Source organism: Lissotriton helveticus, chromosome 3_1 (genome assembly GCF_964261635.1).
Source record: "Lissotriton helveticus chromosome 3_1, aLisHel1.1, whole genome shotgun sequence".
Taxonomy (NCBI): domain Eukaryota; kingdom Metazoa; phylum Chordata; class Amphibia; order Caudata; family Salamandridae; genus Lissotriton; species Lissotriton helveticus.
Window position 1 is genome coordinate 555,778,832 of NC_136061.1, and position 23,199 is coordinate 555,802,030.

General features: G+C 43.3%; 1 protein-coding gene across 7 annotated transcripts; it reads left to right on the forward strand.

Moving 5' to 3' along the window:
* Positions 1–814: 814 nt before the first annotated feature.
* Positions 815–15,207, forward strand: TRA2B (transformer 2 beta homolog). Of its 7 annotated transcripts, none has more exons than XM_078680472.1 (11): positions 1,118–1,252; positions 2,853–3,124; positions 3,384–3,508; positions 4,147–4,306; positions 6,282–6,347; positions 6,660–6,848; positions 7,095–7,210; positions 9,747–9,839; positions 11,623–11,673; positions 13,779–13,855; positions 14,853–15,207. In XM_078680472.1, the coding sequence occupies exons 4-11, from the start codon at positions 4,274–4,276 to the stop codon at positions 14,861–14,863; spliced, it is 636 nt and encodes a 211-aa protein (XP_078536598.1). In that variant the 5' UTR covers positions 1,118–1,252; positions 2,853–3,124; positions 3,384–3,508; positions 4,147–4,273; the 3' UTR covers positions 14,864–15,207. The 7 variants fall into 7 exon arrangements, with proteins under 7 accessions (XP_078536600.1, XP_078536594.1, XP_078536595.1 ...); XM_078680473.1 differs by having other exon boundaries at positions 1,154–1,252; positions 2,981–3,124; XM_078680474.1 differs by lacking the exons at positions 1,118–1,252; positions 2,853–3,124 and adding an exon at positions 815–913.
* The last annotated feature ends 7,992 nt before the right edge of the window (positions 15,208–23,199 follow it).

The following is a 23,199-nucleotide window of genomic DNA, read 5'->3' on the forward strand; positions in this document are numbered from 1 at the left end:
CTTGAAGAACTTGGAAACAACTGTCTCAGTGTTGAGAGAGACTCGTTTGTAAAATTATAAACACTACAGCGCACTAGCTGTTGGCTATGCCTGAGACTTCTCTGCACCTCCAGGTGCTTTGCTGCAGTAGGATTTTTTTTGTTGCTCAAATTAAATTTCCCTCTCTTCATTGCTTGATTTTGCTCGCGAAAAGTGTCACTCGTAGTCATTGAAATGTCACTCATAATGACATTGAAAATAGGAAAATGTCACACATAGCAATATAAAACCTTGGCAGCAGTGGTGAAGACTCCATCTGGGCTAGGTATATCTTCTTTTTAGTCTTCTTTATTCTGCCTTCACTATAGACCCTGGAGTCTGTTGTGCTTCATAGTGGTATATTGGGGAGTTAACCCCTGATGGTGTCTAAATCTCCCTTGGCAGTCACTTTTGTGAGTTGATTTTTAACACAACATACCCTAGATATTTGCAATTGAGTAACTCAGGAACAGAAGCACGCTCAAAAACAATGCAAAAAGCATTCCCACTCCAATATCTAATTTGTAAAATTCAAAAAAGTTGTTAAAATAAAAAATAATACCTCTGGGACTCTAAATAAGAAGTACTTTTAACACAGCGCAATCTATTTAAGTCCTTCTAACTCCTCTTTTTTGCGAAATTTTGAGGCAGTATTTGGATTTAAAAGCTCTCTGGAATTGATTAAACAGAGCAATACTCGTGGAACTTCGTTTCTCACGTGCCTTAGAGGTCACGGACTTTAAATAAATACTACGCAACTACGGGTGATACTACGCAACTAAAAGAGCGTCTCTTTAAGATGGCCGACGACTTATGAGAAGAAGCGCTCAACACCGTGGTGTAGGCAAAAGACATTCAGTCACTCAACAGACTCACGGTCGCCCAGTCTTTTCTGGTATTTATCTATCCGATTTGTCAGGTATCCAATATTACTTTGTTTGCTGCGCTGTAAACGGAAGTGCTGCAGAACAAGTCAGACGTGTAAGAAAAAATATTTTTTCGTACATGAAATCAAACAATTGTAGACCTTCGTCTCTTTCTACTGCTAAGAGGTTGTATTTCTTTGTGACGTAACGTAGTCCTCTTTTTATGACGACAACTAGGTTATATATATATTTACACGATTAACCCGCCCACCAGAGCGCGCGCGACTGCCGTTGAGAGTGGACGAGGTCCATTTTGTGCTCTGTGTGGGAAGATGAGCGACAGCGGCGAGCAAGCTTACGGCGAGCGGGTAAATGTTCGAGCTCTGCCCTTTGGGGGCACTTAAGACTTTTGATGACTACTAGAATTTAAGATTTATTTCCATCTACAGCAGTATTAAACAGATATCTTTTGTCTGGAGGCTAAATATCATGTATCAGGCTGAGTTAAGGGCGCCGTGGGTGCATTGTTACCTGATGGAATGCATTTTAATAAATGTGATATGCTTTAATAGTTTATTACTGTGATGTATGCTTAGTTTATAAACGTGTCCGCTGTGCCTTAACGCGGGGCCGGTTTTGCCGTTAGGATTTACGTGAGGATATCGAATAAGAGGGTGGTAGTTTTTCGGTTCAGGACATTTACGTTGCATTGGCTTTGTCCCCTAAGGGTCCTTGTTGCCTCTGCTCATTGTTCTGGGCCTCCGTGAATTGCGACTATAGAAATAAAATGGCGGTCGCCCTGAAAGGGGGCAGGAAACGGAGTAGTCAGACGTCACTTCCTGGCGCCATCTTGGGGTCTGACTGGAAGGGGCAACGTGATCATCAAAATGGTGCTTGTGGGCGTCAGGGGTTTTTCCTGCATCTAATGCGCTTTGCACAAGAGGGACCTTGGCCCTCTAAATAAGTTGGCTGCAATATTTGCTACATGTTTAATATGGCTTAGACAAAGTAATGGTCATTCCAGTTGGTGAATGTGGTGTGATTGCCGTTATTGACCTGTTACCAGCGTTACGTTTTGGACAGCTAGAGAGTTCATTCAGTATGATTTGCATTAGCTTACGTGCTATGCTGCAGTGTAACTTTCTTTAAAATGGCGCTCGTTACACTAACATTGTTGCTGGGTAACGGTAATTAGGCGGAGTATACTTAAAACGTCTCTTCTACCATACTGATACAAAATTATCACCCGCCAACTCCTCGTATACGAATCTAAATTTTTGGGGGTATTACTAGTTGGTCTTCGCTCTTAATTTTAAGTGGGACATGTGGACATTTTATTAACTGTCGTAATTCAAGTTGTTTACACCAAAACTGCTGTTCAAATGCGAATAGCTGGCTATGGGTTGTAATTGATTTGCTCAAACTGTTCTAACTGAATTCATTTAATTTGCTTGTTTTTTAAGTTGCCGAACATCATCTCTGCAGAACATAATCACTTGAAGTATTGCCTAATAATCACACGAACGTTACAGAAAAAAGAAATGGGGGCATGCGCAATTTACTCTGAATGTTTGGATGAGAAGCACGGTTGCGTATTTTCAGCACAATGAAAAATGAACATTGCCTTATTAACAACGCCGCTCCTCCTGAGGAAGCATACGATTGAAGACATTTGGGGTCTTACCGCTTGCCCGCTTTCATAGTTGCCACCAGGGTGTAATGGAATCGCTGTTTATAATCCCTAAGAATGGCTGTTGGCGTTTTCAGTTATTTTGGGGATGTGGGTTTTCGGGGCGACTGTTTCTGAAGTTTGTTAAAGTCGACAGACATTGCATTCGCTTTCTGTGGAACTGTGCAATAGGAGGGGAGCTGCCTGAAGCCATGGACTAGTCGTTTTAGTTCCGAGCTTGGCGCTTATTTTTATCCCTGAGTTTTTAAACTTTCTTCATCCTGTTTTTTTCTATTAAGGTTATTATTGAAGAAGGAAAATGCAGAAGAAGTCATTTGACAAGTTTTATAAATGAGAATTATTTGAAGCTCAGAAATAAGTGAAGCCGAAATTTGAAAAAAAGAATGCATGCTAATTTTCAAACCAGAAGTCCCTCTTATAGAATATTAAGAAATTTGTGTGAAGTGGGGAAGATGACAAGAAGTCAGAATTTGAAACGGAAGAATGAAGAAAAGAAATAGAAATGAAGTTAAGATAAGAAGTAATCTGGAATCAGAAAGCACTACGCTAAGTAATTATTAGTATGTTTCTGTGTCCCTGTATACTATGCTGAACATATGCATGCATCATCTTTTTAAGAGAATCTATATACAGGGTAACTTAACAGGCTTAATAAATTCAGGCAGTTATAATTGAAACTGCTCATAAATAAATGAAGTTCAAAATAAATCGGCATTTATTTCACTGCAGCTTGCTATAAATTAAGCACCTAGTTATAGTTCTTGTTGTATAGCTATGTACGTTTACACTTTCAATGTCTGCGTACGTAGGTATCTCGTTCCGCTTCTAGGAGCGCAAGTGCACGGCGTTCTGGTAAATCTGCAAGCCACTCCCCTAGGTCTAAGGACGGATCGAGGCGCTCCAGAAGCAAGTCCAGGTCAAGATCAGACTCTAGGTAAGTGCTGGAAATAAGAACGGTTTATATTGGTCTCCTATATTTTTGTTGTATCGGGTTGAGTGAAGGAAGGTAGTTTAATAGTTTATCGATGTGATGTATAGCGGTTTAGATCCGGTTCCGTTGGGCCTTAAAGCTGGACGTGCGCCCTGCCATGGCTGTTTGTAAAGCGCGCCCTGTCACCCGTAGGGGTAGGCGCTGAAGATCCTAAGTTTAGCTATTTTAAATCACGTCTATTAGGGTCATCTTCATTTCAGTAGGTCGCTTGTTGATTGTCTTAAGCTGAATGCTTGTTACGTTTAAACTTGCAATGTGGCTTAACTCCGAGGGCTTTTGGCATAGTGTGATTTTCCCGTTAGGAAAATAAGCCAGTGTAACTGCAGGATATCGTACTTAGGCAAAATGGCAAAGTCAGAAGCCCTGCTGTAAGTAACTTTCCATATGGAAGAATGCCTCAAATTAACTTAGTTGCTAGTGTTACATTGTCTCCCACCGCTAAAACCAGCTGTGTTATATTCTGTGCAGATAAGCCCATGCTCTAGTGGTGGATTATACTAGTGGCTTGCTATGTTACTCTGTGTGCATAGATGTGCGCTTTACATAGAATATCAGTTTAGTTCTTTCTGTCCATCTTTTAGATCTAGGTCAAGGTCGCGGCGACACTACACAAGATCACGCACTCGGTCTCGCTCACACCGAAGATCCAGAAGCAGATCGTACAGCCGGGAATATAGGCGGCGTCGCAGCAGTCACAGCCACTCTCCAATGTCCAGCCGCAGGCGCCACGCTGGGAGCAGAGTAAGTTTGTACTAGATTTAGTCTACAAAAACATAGATGCAAAATGTTTATCCTGGTTGCCTTTAAGGTACTTGCCATATCCAAGGTGGCATCGGCGTGTAATGCTAGCCTAGCGCCTTATACACCCGACTTGTTTATGGTGGTTCCGGTAACACTGGAAGTCAGATTTTAATTGGAGACTTGATCTATGTACTGGGGAAACATCATTTACCACGAAGGCATTACAACTACTAACGTTTACCACGTGACACTTACCACGCAGGGTGCCTTCCACGCAGGGTGCCTTCCACGACGTCTTTACCACGGGCTGGGGGGGAGACGTGGTATTCCTTCAAGTCGTTCTGCGTGGGCTTGGGGGGCAGAGGGGGGGGGGGCTCGGAGGGGGGCTGGGGGGGGTCTCCCCCCCCCAAAAATAACAAGCAGGTTACTTAAAAAAAAAAACGAACATAAATTTAAAAGAAAAAGGAAAGAGCCTCCCCCAAAGACGTGCCGTGTACGTCAAAAAAGCAGTCCTTTTTTTATTTTGGTATACGTGTTTTGACGCTTGTTTCAATGGAGGATGGAAGTAAGGGCTCGTAGAGAAAGACGTGCAGGTAAGACGTTTCTAGGCGTAGTAAAATCCTACGTTGTAAATACCAGCGTGGTAAAGCCACTTGCGATGTAAAATTCACGTGGTAAAGCCATGCGTGGTAATTGAAATCGTGGTATAATCATATATTCGTATTCCAGTGGCCTTGTGTGTAGAGTAAATTTCTCCTTTTGTACACAACTTGGGATTTTACGTAACTGCATAAGATCTGGAATAGTACATCAGTTGTGACTACTCTAGTCATTGTAGTTGGTGCCTTCTCAAATTGTGGTGGACTTTAGGACTAGAAATACTGTTTCGAAGTGTGTACATCCGTAACTGAATTAAACTTTATTTATATGGCTCTTACTACCCCAGACAAGGCGTTGAATTGACTTATGGCAAGTAGCATGCCACTTGACTAGTGGTCACTCCATTGGTTTTTTGGGTTTAGCCTTGCATGCTATAGAGAACCATCCTATGCATTTAATCAAGCTTCTTTATCGTGTATTAGTTACTTGGGTGTGGTCTTTTGCAGAGTCTTTGTGAGAAAGAAATGCATTTTTGAATTAATAGCTACTGTTGTGTATACATCAATGTCATATCTAGCTCTAAACTCAAGTCATGCAGGACATAGAAGGAAAGCGGGGGTGCGTTCAGAAGTGTAGTTAAAATGGAGGTCAATAAATGCAGGATTCTAAAGAGTAGTAGGTCTAAAGCCACTTAACGTTTTAGAGGTGGTACAGATCACATGGCTTCGTTGTACAAAGGCAGCAGAGAGCTCTCAAGCAGTGTCCTTTAAGCGCAAACATTCCCACTTGCAGTTTTACAGTCTTGGCCAGGGGTGTTCGTACTTGAGCGGTATATCCAGTACCATACTGTTAATGCTGATTATGCTAATCGTTTTTCACACACATTGGATAAAATGTGGATCTGTAATGCCATACAACCACCAGGTTCGAAACCAGACAGCTGACAACCGTGTAGCAGCCAACCTAATTAGTAAACGCAATGTATTTGAGCCATTCAGGTCCCTCTTTGGAAGGTTTTGCCCCATAATCCACCCGAAGAGACCAGGCCCCACAGAACAAAGGTTCAGAGGATGTGTTGAATAAATGATCAATATAATTGCATTACAATATTCATGTCACGTAGTGGAGGGCGGCTGTACATAACTTTTTTTTCCCACTCTTCCCACTCTATACTAGTTTTCTGCTCTGTACTGTCTCCCTGTAATAGGCAATGTTGTATGCAAAACCCTTTGCCTATCTTTTTAACAATCTTTTCTTTCCATTGATGCTTCTTATTTATTTGTGTGGATCACCTTTATAACTTTCTACATCAGTGCATATAGTCGATTAAAGCTTTCTTTGTTGGTTAAATGATGTCATTTAACCCTCTCCTTAGACACAAAGGACTTCAAAATCTGCTTCCAGGGGTGAAAAAAGAAGTGGTGATTCCTCTGTAGATCGGGTAAGGAGCCTCAAGGGGAATGATCATTGTATTCATTGAAGTTTAACCATTGCATATGGTCTTAAAGCAAGTGGTTGATTTACTTGTAACGGATATTGCGACTTCAGTGTACTACTGTTTGCACCCATATATCCAGAATATTTCATTTATCAAGCTTGGCGAAAGTTTTCACTTTAAAAAGGCATGCAAAATCTCAGTAAGACCAGTAGTTTGCGGTTCTATATGCGCGCTTTGGGGAGGGAGGTTCGCCCCTATAGTAAATTGGCACACATTTCTTAATGTCGTTGTCAAATCTTTGAATTTATTTTACAGGCAAATCCCGACCCCAACTGTTGCTTGGGGGTGTTTGGCTTGTCTTTATATACCACTGAGCGAGACCTGAGGGAAGTTTTTTCAAAGTATGGTCCACTTTCTGACGTGTCAATTGTTTATGACCAACAATCGCGACGATCAAGAGGATTTTCATTTGTGTATTTCGAAAACGTCGAAGATGCCAAAGAGGTATGTTACATTCAAGAACAATTTCCGTTTTGCTGCCTTCGAAGCATGAATATTTACTATTTGATTGCATTAAGTCTAGGCTAATCACTTGATACTACTAATCCCCAGTAACCTTGTATTTGTTTGCCACAGCCTGGCAACTACAAAGTAGTGACTTTCATGTGCGTTATAAACTTTAGAGAATTTAGTATGTTGCAAGGTCTTCACAGAATTAGTAATTGAAGTGACGCTCTGGCTCTTTTACAGGCAAAAGAGCGCGCCAACGGCATGGAACTTGATGGGCGCAGAATTCGAGTAGATTTCTCGATTACAAAAAGGCCTCACACTCCAACACCTGGCATCTACATGGGCAGGCCTACCTAGTAAGTATTGAAGCATTTTCTTAAAGTTTGCATTTGTAAAACGAAATGTCTGCTTTACTGAAAGTAGTATGACGCTTTTTTGTTACAATTTTGGTTTGTCTGGTTTTGCAAGCATTTACTTATCTTTGAGCTAATGAGGCCATTGATTGTCACTGTACAATTGGAATCACCTATTTCTGGCTTGTCCCCCTAGCTAAAACTTTCATTTATTGGCTATTTTAAGTCTACGAACAGACTAAAGTGAACATGTGCTGGGTACTTGTTCCAACGAGAGGAAGTTGGTTCTGGCTACGTTATTCACAAGGACCAAACTTAGCATAGAATTGTGCTTGCTACACCAGTACATTAGTATCCCGGTTAAAACAGGCGTTTAGTTACACTAGCTCAGTGGTTCCCAAACTTTTTTGACCTGTGGCTCCCTTGACCTAACCGGCAGTTGGCCATGGCTCCCCACCATTTTTTTTTTTTACCGGTGGGTGGGGGGTATGTACTTCCTGTTGTCTTCCTTGAAGTAATTGGGACGCAACAAAGGTATTATAATGGTTGGAATGCTTGAATTATTAATCTCCTTTGACTTCACTCATCTATCCATCCCTCTGTCCATAAAACCCCCTTTCACTCACCAATCCTTGCATCCACCCTTTCACTCATCAATTCATCCATCCACTTGCCCATCATCTACCCTTTCATCCATCCACACACCCATCCACCAATGTATTCGCTCATCAGCTGCCCTTTCACTCATCCATCCTGTCACACACCCTTCCACCCATACATCCACCCATACATCCATCTATTTACCTTTTCTCTCATCCATGCTTCCAATCATTCGCTCATCCATCCTTTCATTATCTATCATCCCCCTTTCATTCCTTTCAGTCAGACATTCCTTCACTTATTTACTCACCCAACTTTTCACATGAGCTGAGCCTTTGTCTGCAGAGTTGCAAACAGAAGAGGCCTATCAAGAATGAGCTAGAGCAAGGGGGGGGTCACTATACTCCTGCACATAGGCAGACTGAAAACGTAGAAGTCATGAGTCACACATGATGCACAGTACCAGGATGTGAGTTGACTGTAACATGGTGGTGTTTCCAGGGCTTTAAGTGGTGTCAAACTGGGGGGTCTCTGGATGTAATTAAGAGCGTAGTTTAAAACACCTAGGTTAAATCTGCGCTTAGCATAGTGTTGTGCCTGACTTGTATTATGATTCTGTCATTGCATCCAGATATATAATACAGCAAGTATCATTACACCAACAAGCCAGGACTATTGGCTTTGTCAATGGTTGCTAGTTCCGTAAAATAACTTGTTTTTCATGCTTCTTTAAATGAGCTTGGGCGTTTTACTTTTTTTTCTAACAGAATGCCCCGCTGTATCCTGAGCAAGGAGGAGGCCTCTACAGCCACATTCCAGACTGCCCCATTGTCATTCTGTAAGTGGCAATCAGCCCCATACAGAATTTCAATGGGCGGGAGGGGCTGCTCTCGTGCCCCAGGAGGAGTGCGAGGCGGCTCCATCAGGGGGTGTGGGGCCCTCACAGGGAGCAGCCCTGCTCCCTGTGATGGCCAAAATTAAAATTTACGGACGGTTGGTCACCCTAGACTGTGCGCGGCGCCCCTGGCACCTCATTGCGGCGCACAGTTTGGGAACCACGGCAATAGCTCAATTAACGAACACAAATACTGTTGGGTGTAACTCAACTAGTTGACACACTTTAGGTTAATCTTGCGTGTTGCTAAATTGACGCCAACCATTTTTTTTTTTACCTGAGGTATCCGTGCTGGGGAAATGCTTCATTGCACAAAACTGGTTTATAGACTAGCTTTTACTCTATAACCAAGGGCATTGGGATTATGCTGAAAGTGTTCTGCTTACTCATAGATTTGCCGTACATTCACTGCACAAATTACACTTAACTTAATATTTAGCTTAGCAGCTCAAGTTACTACTACAGTTTAAAGTGATACTACTAGGCTTCCAAATAAGTGCTTTAAAAGGGGATAACTTTCGGGTTGGTAGGTTAACTTCCAGTCTGACCGATCAACGGAAATAACTTGGTCGCATACATTGATCAATGTGCTAACTTCTATGCCTATTCTCGCTAATTTACCACGCTGTATATTTTCGGCTAGAGGTGACCCTTTTTAGTCCTGATAACTAATAGTGTTGACTGGTCTTGGATCAAACCATTAATTGTATCGTATCTTGGTTTCAAGACCAAAAATGCACTCTACACTAATGCAGTTCTGTGATCTTATTAGGAACACAACTCAATCTGTTCTAGTGACCGCATCCTATCACACTTATTGGAAATAACCTCCGCCAAATACATTAGCATAGTTTGTAGTAAGCACGATGTTAATTTTTATTGAGATATTAATTAGATTATCTGTACTGGTCACCAGTGACTGAAGTGAGACCATTAAAGGGTATATTTCATGTTCAATTCCAAATTGATTGTTCCAACTGTAACCACGATGTGCACCGTTTAAGTTTAACATGTGTTTAATGCACTTTGACTCTTTGCTTTTAGTGGCAGTAATCGTCGTAGAGATTACTACGACCGTGGATATGACCGAGGAGGCTATGATGACCGTGAATATTACAGCAGCAGCAGATCATACAGGTGTGCAAAGACTTTTTGGATAGTTTTGGTGGCAAACGTGCTGAAAGCTAGCAATGCTGTCATCCCTGGCCTGTACATTGATCAAATTGGATGCCCAAGTGCTATAGTGAAGTCGGAAGTGGTGGGCTGCAGAATCAAGAAGCTGGGCTTAAATTATCAAGCAGATGTTTTAACTAAACTGATTACAACTGTCACCTACTGAACTAGTGTTCTACAAAACGGATACATAGGTCTCTTCGATTGCTCGTATCATAAGTGTTCATGTGCATTGTACTTATCGGTAGCAATGTTGGCAGTAACGGTCAGAACAAATGGAGGGGCTTAAACATCCCTACAGTAGTACCCTTTTAACTCAACCTTGCTCACTGGCGCACGTTTTCCGAGTCCGTCATGGTAGATTATCTGATGTATTGCTCCTTGTAAAAAATTAGTCTTCATCATAGCCCGAAAGCACTCGCAGTAAGTAGTACGGCCTCGGAACGGACTATTTGATATCGGCCAGTCATTTGCCAGTTCCAAATCATACCCTGCTTTAGTAGGCTTCCTGTAGAATTCCGGTTGGTCGAGCACCCCAGGAAGTGGTGTTGCTTTTTTTTTTTTTTTGCCAGAAAGGTACCTAATCTTCTTCTAAACCTGTTCGTTTCATTTGATCAGTACATTTTTTATTGGGTTAAAGGAGAACAATACGTGTATTTTGAATGTGAAATTACTGTGGGCGGGGTTTCATGGTGCAAGATTTTGCGGCCGTTTTTCAGAAAGAAGCACGTTCTTGAGTGTCAAATGATCTGCTACGGCGGTTCTTTTCTCTAGTTAATGCGGTGCATGCTGGATTCCAGAATTAAGGATTTATGTACTTGTTTGCTTGGCATGCGGCGTAATAAATGTGGAATTAATGGTATCTGCTTTCAGGTCTGTATATTCTGTACTAGCTTTCGAGCTGAATAAATCTTTCTAGTTGCATGTTTTAATTGAATCCTCCTATTACCCAGTCAATAGCTCGAAGATGTGCAAGTACATACAATTAAAATTTCCAATTGCTAACAACATGGTCATTGCAGGAATTTGAGGATTGGAAGTAGATACTTTTGACAGGAATCTATCTTTTCTTCCATGGTATCGTTGTCCTAAATTTCACTTGGTATTGGAGGCATTGGTCCTACAAAGTGGATTCTGAGGCTTTTAGGTTGTTTACGTGAACCAAGATGAGCCGTTTTGATAAATTTATGGCGTTGAGCGTATGGCTGCTCACTTGGCGAGGTTCATTTCCAGACTTGAGTTAATTATGTGATGTGCTCTGTTTCCAACCATATGGTGACCTCGACTCAAGTAGGTAGGTTTGGGTGAGCTATTCCTATTCTTCAGAGCCAAATGGAGCAAAAAGCTGAAGTATACCACTGAAGTTTGTACGTGGCCGGTTTCTGAGCTATTTTTTTCCTGTAGAAGCTCTGCTTTCTATGGGAGTAACTATAATGTATGGTCAAATTCCATTTGGGGCCACCTTCGTGTAGTTGCGGGTGCAGTATAAGCTAGCATGGTTTCAATGATGCACATGACGTGGTTTGGTTCAGCGATGTGTTCTGCCTATTATATTGACGCCTTATTTTCTTGGGATGCTGTATCTAGTTTGATTTGTCTGGCCTCTTGCAACTTGTTCACATCAACTTTGAAGGAAAATGGCACTGCAAGTCTTATATTTGATGCTGTGAATTACGTTTTAATTGTTTCCTTTATATTCAAAGTATCAATGTAAAAATTAAACCTTACTTTGCTTGTGTGTTTACAGAGGAGGCGGAGGAGGGTGGCGAGGTGGCCAAGACAGAGATCAGTATTACAGGTATGCTAGGCAAGGTGTTGGTTTGAAGATAGCATTGAACGTGGTTTCAACAAAATAGTAGCGGTTGTCCGCTTGGCTAGGGCCCACTTTAAAAAATCTTCTCTTGTGGAGCAGATTATGGTTTAGATGAAGACCTGGGACTCGTTGTGCCAATGAGCAAAGTTTGGTTCTTGTCCTTAATTTGCTTGGGGGTGGTTTAGCTTTGCTTGGGTGCAGACCAGTTATGCTGATTTAAAGGCTGGGAATGCAGTGCATTAAATGTTGGTGTAATGGTGAAATGTAATTTTTGTAAGTGACCGTCACAGAACTTAATCATTACTTGGCAAATGCTGCTTATCTCCATGCTATTCCCTATACTGATTTGAGGACAGTAACTGCTCACCTTTGATTATTCATTAGAATGATCTGTGCAATTTGTTTTTCCTGTACTCCATAGCAATTGTTTGATCTTATTGTCAGATGTAGACCTATTGTCTTAAGCAGAATTGCTTGATTATAGTAATTGGTCACATTTTCGATCTAGTGGGAACAAAAGTATTTACTACTTGCAATTGACAGTGGCTGCCTAGGCAATCGTACACAGACAATCGAAATTGTAATGGCTACAAACTGACCTTAACTTGAGGTTGGGGGTTGCCAGGCTAGAGACTGGCAGGAAGTATTACTAGAGCTCTCTGGCTACTTTTCAGTGTTGCGAATGTTGTAAACCCATATTATGGAGTGACGCTAATGTAGTTTAATTTGTCCCAACATACTTGTAGAATGAAGTAACCAGAAACGTTAAATAGACTTGGACTGGTCCATTTTTTATAAAAGTTTTACTATTTATGGTTGCCAAGATAGCAAGCAGTCCTTTTGATTTGGTATTGCTACAAAAATGGGATAATTATGTGAAATCAAGCGTGGCTTACAACCCTCTTTGCATTCCACTCTTTTGATGGGGTATAAACTGGTTGTATTTTTGAATCCATGCTTGTGTTGACAACACAGGGTAATGGATTGAAGGTTGGAGTTGCATTTGTTTCGCTCCCACTTAGTGTTGGCAAGGAGCATTTCTTGATCACTAGTCCAAAAGCAGATCTACCATACGTGGTTGTTGCCTTACTTGTACTTTTTAGCGTTTTCCGTCTGGCTATTAAAGCATGCAGGTGGTTGCTGAAAGTTGTGGATTAAGTTTATCCTTGTAAGGCTTGCGTTTCTAAAGCAAAACTGTTCTTTGCCAACGCAAAAAACAGCCCATGTTTATCTTGAATTAATCTAGTATCTGATTCAAACCTTCAATTCATTGTTGGAAATGACTCCTGGTTAGATGTACAGGTTGACAAATGTTTTTATTTAGTTCAGCAGATTTTCTTAGTTTTTATCCTAGCAGGGAATCAATTTGGGGCATTTTTCAATCGACAAATTGTACACCTAAACTCTTCTTGCTAGTTAATGCTGCAGCTTATTTCAGACCATGCAACGCACCTTGACGACTTAAAGGTATTGTCTAGTGAGGCTTTATTCTATGTAGACTTTAGAATGGAGGGTTAATTTCGAGGCAAATGTTTGCTTTGGTATAGTTTTGAATTGATATATAGGTAAGTAGCATGAAACGGGTCTCAATTGGCTCCTGACCCCTTGTCCCATCCCTTTAAACCTCACTCCCTTGCCCACAACACCTTCCATCACATCACGCCTTGCCCAAGTCGTTCTCACGTTTGCCCCATGTTTCCCTGATTTCACTACTTTCCCCATCTCTGGTAAATTAATACTAACGCTTTTGTAAACCTATCCTCAAGTCCTGCTTAACTAAGACACCTCTCAGATTGTACGTCTCGGAATACCTTCCTTTTTTCTGCATTCGTTCAATGTGCTTTCGTGCCTTAAAATCATTACTTATTCCCCTCTAACTTTTGTAATTCCCACTCTATTCAATACCTTAACAGGCTGTAGAGGCAACTTGTGCAACTCGTTTCAAAACCTACATTTTCTCCTCTTGGTTTATTTGTAATGCATTTTTAAAGATGTGCAATGGGTAAGTAGCGTGTTGCTGCTGGTTTTTGACAGTTAAGCCAATACATTTAAGATTTTTATTTGAGGAATGACTTCACTTTCCTTTTTAGCAGGAGGCGATCTCCCTCCCCTTACTACAGCAGAGGCGGCTACAGATCCCGTTCAAGGTCCCGATCATATTCGCCTCGTAAGTTGAATTATGTTGGACCATTGCAATACAATACTCATTGATTACTTTGAACGTAGACTCCCCAGAGACCACTAGTAGGACTTGCAGTTCATAGCCTTTAGGGTCAGATTGAGGAGGTTTTTTTTGGGGGGGGGGGTGTGAGGGAATAGTCTCCTACTGGTAAACCTACTTGTTTCAGGAGAAATGTTTGTGAATTGAAACTAGCCTTAATACAATATGTTGTCTTCGTGTAAGAATGTTCTTGCTCACCCTTTTATTGTAATGTAATCTGAGTGAATGGGTTGCTTGAAATGTGCTAGTTCTGGTGTCAGCTCATACAGGAAACTTTACAGTAATGGACGTTTTCAGCTTACATTTGTTGACTCCCTATTTTTATGGCCCGTTGAAAACACAAATCCTTCACAGCCATGTTCATTGCTGGTCGTGATTAACTTCTTTTAGGTCCCAAGCTGGCGAGCATTGGGAGTGCATTGTCTGGCTGTATAGAATTTAGATTTTCAAGCCTAGAATGTTTGAATATATTAACAGAACCATAATGCTGTCGGAAGTTTGATTATTCTAGGCAGCAAATCTTTCTAGATCTAGTTAAAAATGTTTTTAAGTTCAAACTGTCTAAGCTAGTTGCATCTAAATGCAAGAAAAAATGATGGATGGAATGCAGAACAATGTCACTCGCCCATTACAGATCTGGGCCTAAATTAATCTGTTTTTGCTCACCAGATTGGACCTGGCCATGATTCAAATCTGTCTTGCCCCTGCTCACCAAGGTGAACAGTCCAGCACAAAATGGCAGGCAAAAAGTATGGATTGAATAGAGATCTGTGAATGGATGCTTGACCAGCATTCCATCTGTGTTGCTAGCTCTAGATGTAGATAAAAAAAATCGCTATGTGGCAGCAAATTTAAAGCACTACCAATCTTCATAGGAAGCAAACTGATTGTGCAGGAAGCACTTTTTTATTTGCATATCTAACTGGTGTTCAATTTCTTTCAGGTCGTTATTGAAGAATGAGTTCTGAAGAATCCTCAATTTGGCCCTAAGTTAGGGTTGCAGTTGTGGGCAGCACCTTTATTTTGTAACGTGAACATTGGCTAGCGAATAGATGGCTTTGCAGTTTATGAAGTTCCAAATGTACATTGCTGTTATCATTCTGCATATTTGTGTAGGTTGGTGCTTTGTTAATTTCTGTTCTACCACATTGTGCACGTTTATTTTTTACAGTACACTGTAAATGCTACAGTAACTATTGTACCATAACTTGAATGTTTTTTTATTGCTTGAAAGTATTCAGTCTGGTCCTCGGATATTGGAAGATCAAAACAATAAAAATACTTTTTCTTACCTTCTACTTTAAAATCTTATGTTGCATGCTCTGAATGGATGGTATTGTATACATTTCTTGAATGGCAGCAAAAGTGCTAATTGTGTCTGGTGGCTTCTGCCAATTGAGTTTAGTACGCATCACTGGAGTCCTACGAATCTTAATGTGGAGCTACCACATATAAAATATCAACTTTATCGTGGGTGAGTCAAAGTATGTCGGTTGTGATAGCTTTTGGCACAACTGCTTAGACTTTCAAATGAATACTGTTCCCATGTAAATAGAACAATAAACTTACTTTAAAAATAGTGTCTTGCTCTAATTTGGGATCATCTGATTTTAAACTATTCCTTATTTTGTATTTATTAGGACTTGCAATTATAGCATTTTGTTTAACTTTTGGGTTAACCATCTGTGGGTGGGTATCACCTAGCTGCTGTTAAAACTGTTATACTTAACTGCACAATTGTGCATGTCTATTCCAGTTCAGTGACTGTTGTATTGCCCACAAACTGGTTATACAGAAAAGATCTAGGTTTAGTACAGACCCTGTACCATAGCATACACAGATGGGTGTAAGTATATAGCTGATAAAGCTGTAATTTTCTATCAATGTCTTACATTGCTGTGCATACCTATATGGCAAGGCTTGCGTTCATAAACAGCTGGTTTGTCTAACAGACAGAATTGCAGGTGACTAAATACCCATCTCGTGGGTAGATGTGAGCAACTTGTTCAATGCTTGGCTTATTGAAATGTGCTTACAAGGTAGGACTGGGTGGCCAAGGGTGCTATCCATAACTACATGTGGCGGGGCAAACAGGCCGATATTGCAGCTAGTGACAGACTGAGAAACTGATACAATATACGGGACTCCCACCTGCATCCCGCAATGGAGTTGATTATTAAGCAGGAGATGCCTTCATTGCGGTACTTCCAAATAATTAAGCAGGAGATGCTTTTATTGCGGTACCTCCAAGTAAAAGCTAAGAATTGCGGGGCTTGCAGTTCCTCTTAAATAAGTCAAATTAGGTGTTGAAACATTAAGTGCCATAGAACTTAACGTGCTCATGAACGAGGGAATGACCAGCAGTGGAGTCTCACTCCTCTCCTGTAAAACTACTCTATTAGCACGTTCACAGCAATGGGTAAATGGCAGTGACTGTAACTCATAGATGTAGCTGCTCCAAGTGGGTCATCTATAAATGTTTCATGCACTCGAATTGAAATGTTGATGGACAAGAACGCTGTGCATCTATACTGCTAAGGGTTTTTCGGTTGCAGTGAATGGAGTCTTCATGTTTTTTCTAAATGTGGCATAGCGTAAGGTGCATCTTCTGTAGCCGTCAATTATAAATACAGTATGACATACTAATACTGTCAACTGCATAAAGTACTTCATCCAAATTAAAAAATAGGGATGATTGTTCTAGGAAAAGTTTTGGAGCCAAAGCATTGCAGCACTTTAGTAGATACTGCATAGTGGTTATCTGCACCGAAGGTTGTACTGTCTAGATCAAGGTCTGGAACATACATCCTGATAGAAAATAGCATTTTGTATGGGGTTTAATGTTCGTTTACCATCCGCCCCCTCCCCCCCCATATCACCCCACAGTGGTGATTTAACCACCACGCTCTGTACCCTATTGGATTCCACACCTGAATTGCCCATAGCTTGAGTGGAATGCAACAGTCCTACCTCCAGATGAAGACTTTCAAGTCTTTAACAGTTTGAGCGTCAGAGTACTGTGGCCAAACCCAGATAAACATGGAGCAAGAATCCACTGCAACCAAGACATTTGAAAGCTGTATCTGAAACCAAAGGTCTGCAATGTTTAAGCCAGATCCAGCTGAAAGGATACAAATAAATTTGCATGTGTTGGAAGAGACGACTTTTAATTTTCTGACCAGTCACACAACAGACTTCTGGGGTTGCTGGTATAAACTGTTCCATCAATAATGTAAAAGGGAGATCGTGGCAGCCGCTCCCACGTGTGAAATCCACACCTTCATTCATGGCAATAAGACTGGTCAAGATTGGGTATCATGCGGATCACCAACATCAGGAATTGTAAGACAAGGTACTTTATGTTCATTCAGGGAGTATGAATATTTAGATGGAAAACTAGTGGTGCTGGCCTGGTGGAGCATGGACAGCAGCCAATATATTAACATTGGTTTTTGAGCGTGTCACTGCTGCTATTCTACATGTCTACTGCAGATTTGGCTGCCTCATCAGCCAGAGTTCCTTAATGTGATTGCTCCCACACAATTGCGGTCTCAATTTATGGATGACGTGTTTGACAATTTATCGTTCGAATCTGCCAGCCTAACACAAAGCAGTTTATGCTTGATTGAGTTACCTTGGAAATCCTTGAAGTCATTCTGTTGCCCAAAATGTAAAGTAAAAAGTGGGGAACTCTAGATTCTTATTTTCAAGCGTGAGAAGCAGTGCTTTCAGTTCAGCCAGTTGTGTCCACTAGTCTCCTAGAGATAGTGATAAATGAAATATGCCATTCGACATAGAGCCCGAACCCACTGCAAGCTGCGAAGTATTGCGGTTTAGAACTTGTAGCAGTTTGCACTGAACCGTCACTAGATAATACACTGATATTAATCAAGTGGAAGATACCAGATGAATGTGCTCATTGTGAACGTGGTTTTCAACCCTTTACAATTTCTGCAAACTGCTTTTAAGGATGTAGCCCATTGAATCCAAGCGTGAAGGGCTTTCGAATTTGGAACGCTTTTGTGGCAGCCTCTAAGGCAGGCACGAGAGTTATTTGAGGATCACCATCTGGATTGCTGTGTATTTTTTCAACTGATGCCAAACACATTTCCTCCTGGGACTATAAATGCAACTTGTATGCAATGGCAACAGTATCACCTACATTAAATGTGATCTGGGTAAATCCAAACTCTAGATTTAATTGTGTTGAGAAATGTATGTAAGTGTTGCATTTCAGGCAAATCTGATCTGATTGGGACTATCTCCGGATCTGTGTATGCAGTCATCAGTAGGATGCTAAAAAAAATCTGGAAATACCTAGGCCTAGAATGCTTTAATATGTTGAGCATAGTCCGGAATATAAATTCTTTTAAATTTTAAAAAGCCAAGCAAAAATTGTAGCTTCGTGAGCAGATTAGGTTGCAACTGCACGCATTTTTCTAGACTGAGGGGCGGCACTCCTTAGTTAATTCGTAACCAAGGACTCTTGTCATGTAAGACGAAGCAAACACAAAGAGGTGATGGACAGAGCGTTGGAACTTTTCATACACACTTCCCCACCCCCAGTCAGTGTTGGATCTGGATGAGTGGCTGATTGGGGCTGAAAGCCTGAAACTGGATGCTTGTTTCCAGTCGGAGGACCTGGCCTGGCAGTTCCCATTGGGTGCAGGGTCAAGACAGATTTGCATATGGCTGGGTGTTAGACCTGTCTGCTCCTGTGAGTCCCCTCACAATTATGATTTATCTTGTCCCCTTTGGCCTCTGAGTGTTACTAGTTTTTTTTTTTTGTCCACCCGGAATTTGTTGTTAGCATTGACAGGGGGGCTAGGTGTTCCTTGAGTAAGACGTTTCACCTTCCCCTCTCTCCCCCCCCCCCCCCCCCCTCCCCCCCTGGGCCTAGTCATCCTCCTGAAAATTTAGGACAGAATAGGACCCTAAAATTGAGTCCATCAACTGACCTAACGGTCACTCTAGGCAGGCAGGACCATTGGGTACTATGTGGAAGTTTCTAGAACCCTCTAGTGGTTTCTAATGAACTGAGGCGAGACTATATAAGGCCAGTGACCAGGGAGCCATGGTGTGTAGCCTCGACCAGCGTAGAGGGAGGCGACTACAGGAAGAGAGCTTTGCACCGATAGGAACACGATCGACTTGTGGGCCGGCTGTTCCCTATCTGGATGTGACCAAGCCCCGCTGAGTCAGCAGATCTTCTGTGCACCAGAAACCTGTTTTGCCATTTTAAACCACCAGAGATCTTAGTGGTGTAATTACAGCAAACCACGAGGGCTCGCCGTTCCTAAAGATAACCTTTGACAGTATTGGACCTGATCACCCCCTTGGCGCAGCGCTACAGGAGAAAAAGGCATGCTGAGGGAATATCCATGATAGCGCAGTAAGCGTCACGGAAGGCGTACTCACTGTGTGAGGAGTGGTGACAATTGAAGCGTCTCCCCATCAGGAAAGCGGTTGGCCCCGCACGGTGTTGCGGATGCGGCCTCCGAGGAGGTGAGGCCCAGCTGCAGTGGTGACGTCGCGGGAAGAGGCGGACCTGCGCCGAAGGAGAGGATCGTGTGGAGCTGTCCTGCATCGTCGACCCAGTGAAGGCGGGGCGGCGGAAGAGCTTACGGAGGTGAGCCCGGCGTCAACAGAAGGCGGTCCTATGCTGGAGGAGGAGCAGCGCCGGCCCGAGTGAAGAGGTCGTGTGAGGCCGGGTCGTGTCCTGACGTCGCTGCTGACAGAGGTACAGCTGAGTGACCTGGGCGCCCCCCAGAAGAGGGGCGGCTGAATGGAACTGTCCCCCGCATGAGGGAAGATACCGGCGGAGAACAAAGTAAGCGGTTTCACGGGAGAAGGGCGGAGACAGTTTTGTGCAAAGCTGTGCCTCAGGGGGTGCAGAGTTGACTCCACAGTGGACCGACCAGCCAGATCCCCCAGACGTTTGAGTTGCCCCACTTTATTTAATTCAAGAGCTTGGGGGTCGACACACTTGTACTGCCAATTCTATGGTGGTGGGGTAGTGTGAGCTGGGAGGGAGTAAGACTTTAATAAACGAAACAGACCAACTTCACGGAGAACCAAAGTCTGAGTTTGAGTAAAGGGGTAGAGTGTAACCAGAGTCCCATCACCCCGAAAAGAGTGTTCTAGAGCTTACAAGAGTTCCTTTACAGAACGAAGGGATTTTGCTAGTGATTAAATGAGATGTGTTACTAATTTACCTATTCTCTTCTATTGTTACAACTGTGCAGATTAGTGGCAAACCATTACAAGTCAGTGAGACTAGAATCGGGGTGTCCCTGCATGTCTAGGGGTAAAGTATACACTGAGTCACTGTGAAAATCGCCAAGCTCATTAAGTCTATTGTAACTGTAATGTACTTGATTTTCTAAGGAAAAGGAGGGACATGTGAATTATTCGTGAAACATGATGTGAAAGTGTAATAAGAGCTGAAACTGAAGTAATTTAAGAAGTGATGTACTAATGTGACAAACACTATCGAATATAGAGAACAGTCTATTTTTTTATAAAGCACGAACCGTATTTTCCTAACGAGGTGTAGTGTCATTTTTTTTGGAATGGATGGGCGCTGAGTTCCTGAGAGGTTATTACGCAAGCTTAACACATATTAAGCCTTTGGAGTTAGTCTTCCCCTCTGTGCCAGGCTATCCACGTGTTGGCTAGGATACCCCTAGGTCTAACATATTGGTGTTTCAGCGGTGGGATGCAACTTGTGCTTGCGTATACCTTGCAGTAACTCAGGGTGCACCATAGGCCTACACCTGGAGTTTTCTCCAAGCGGACTCCAAAATTTACATTTTTTATTTTCCAAATTTACTCCTGGTGGGGGGTGGAGGTTGTCCTCACATTACACACTTCCTAGTTCTCTCCTGAGTGCCCATTTGATACCATATTTGAAAAATGGAATTGAATCTTGAAGAAATAGAGACCTACACTGTGGCCCAACTCAGGGAGTGGTGTCAACGGAATGGGGTGTTCTACAAGAAAGGTGCCAAGAAAAGCGAGTTGCAAACAAGCTTGAGGGCATGGGTGGAAGCTCATACAGAGGAGGATCGGGAAACAGAAGAGAGTGATAGAGACACTCTCCTTGGGGCAGGGCTGTTGTACCAAACTGAAGGGGGGAACCTGCTGACAGGTCCCAGGACACTTTCAAGGGAGGGCAGCAGTGTCTCGGTGAAGAGTTTTACTGAAGCTGAACTGGAAGACTGGAGGGAAGAGTGGAAACTGAAATTGGAGTTAGCTAGGTTGGAGTTGAAGAGGGAGAACAGGAGGTTGGCCCACGAACTAACATTGAAAGAGCTAGACCTCAAAGCCTTAACATTAGGGTCCCCCAATCCTAACAATGGTGGCAGCGAAAACAAAAATCACCAGAGAACCCAGACCCTACTTTCCCAAGGATGTTATTGCTAGCTATAGCCCAGGTGTTATTGCTAGCTATAGCCCAGCTGACCAGCCCCAGGAAGCTTGCTGAGGAGGCGGACATCTGGGCTAGTACCCGGGTATCCTCGAAGGGGACTGGAGGGGACTCCCAGAGGTCTGGACAGGAGCCCCCCAGAAGAAAGAGTGGGGAGATAACAAGAGGGAGTTCTCAAAAGGTCCACAAAATACTTCTCAAGGAAGAGGCAGAGGATTCATCCCTAAGGCTAACCCACCCGAACCCCTAATCCTGGCCAAAGCCAGCAGCCACGGGTTGTCCATTGCTTCGAGTGTGGTGGTGTGGGACATTATAAAGGAGACGTGAGATGCCCAAAAAGACCACCCCCTCCCACTGGAGGAAAAGCCCCGGGAATATCTAGTGTAGTGCTCGGGGAGGAGATGCCCTTGGATAAGGGGGGGGGAGCGGGCGGGTGTCACTTTAGTGTCCCTGGGAGATAAGGAGATGGTACCAAAGACCCAGCTGCCCCAAATACTGTCAAGTATGAGCAATGGGTCACCGTCAATGGCCATAGAGGGGAGGCTCTGAGAGACACAGGAGCCAGTATGACTATGGTAAGGAGTCAACTGGTGTCTCCAGAGCAGGTACTTCCAAATGTACTCCACCCCGCTGTGATGGCTGACAGCAGATTGGGTCACTATCCCGTGGCCGAGGTTCCCTTTGAGTGGGGAGGGTTTGCAGGTTCACTTCGAGTTGCCGTAAGCCCTGCCGTGCCTGTTGATTGTCGGTTGGGAAATGACATGGAGCACAATGCTTGGTGGGAGGTGGAATACCGGACTCATTCAGAGATGCTGGGTACACCTGACTGGGCCTGTGTCAGCACAAGGTCCGCGACTACCCGGAGGAGGGAGTTCGCTTACGCTGGAACAATGGCCCAGCCAGGTGCCGGAGAAGAGAAGGACAGTAGGCAGGAAAGTAGGCAGGAGGAACCTGCCTCAACATCTCTACCTCTTGAGATAGATAGGCCACCTGCGGAGGTGGATCTGGAGTCCACTGAGGAGAATGTTACTCCATTGGAGAACCTACCCATCCCTGCTGAGTGGCATGTGGAGGGAGGTCCTTCCAGGGAGGAATTCTGCAAGGCTCAGAAGGAGTGTCCTACTCTTGAGGGACTGCGGCGACAGGCCAACGCCCAGGCAGTAGGGAACTACCAGATTTACTGGGAGGATGGACTCCTCTACAGTGAACCCAAGGTGCCCGGACATGGTTCATCCCGGGCCTTGGTGGTCCCTCAATGTTATAGAGCCTTTCTTCTAGAACTGGCTCATGAGATACACTTGGGTCAGGACAAAACCTTTGCCCGGCTTGTCCCCCACTTTTTACTGGCCTCGGATTAGAGTGGCGTCTGATACATACTGTCGGACGTGTGTGTCTTGCCAAGCCAGTGGGAAAACCGGGGTGAAGCTGAAAGCTCCCCTGAAACCACTACCGGTCGTTAGCACCCCCTTTGAAAGGGTGGGCATCGACATTGTAGGGCCATTGGATCCACCAACTTCAGCTGGTCACAGGTTTATCCTGGTGGATCATGCCACACGGTACCCAGAGGCAATTCCTCTGAGGACCATTACTGCACCTGCAGTGGCAAGGGCCCTGATGGGGATCTTCACCCGAGTGGGTTTCCCCAAGGAGGTTGTGTCCGACAGGGGGACCAACTTCCTGTCAGCTTACATGCGGGCTATGTGGAAGGAGTGTGGTGTTACCTACCAGTTTACCACTCATCACCCACAGACCAATGGTCTTGTGGAAAGGTTTAATAAAACCTTGAAAGGCATGATAAGAAGTCTGCCTGAGAGCCTGCGGAGGAAATGGGACGTCCTCCTACCCTGTCTCTTGTTTTCCT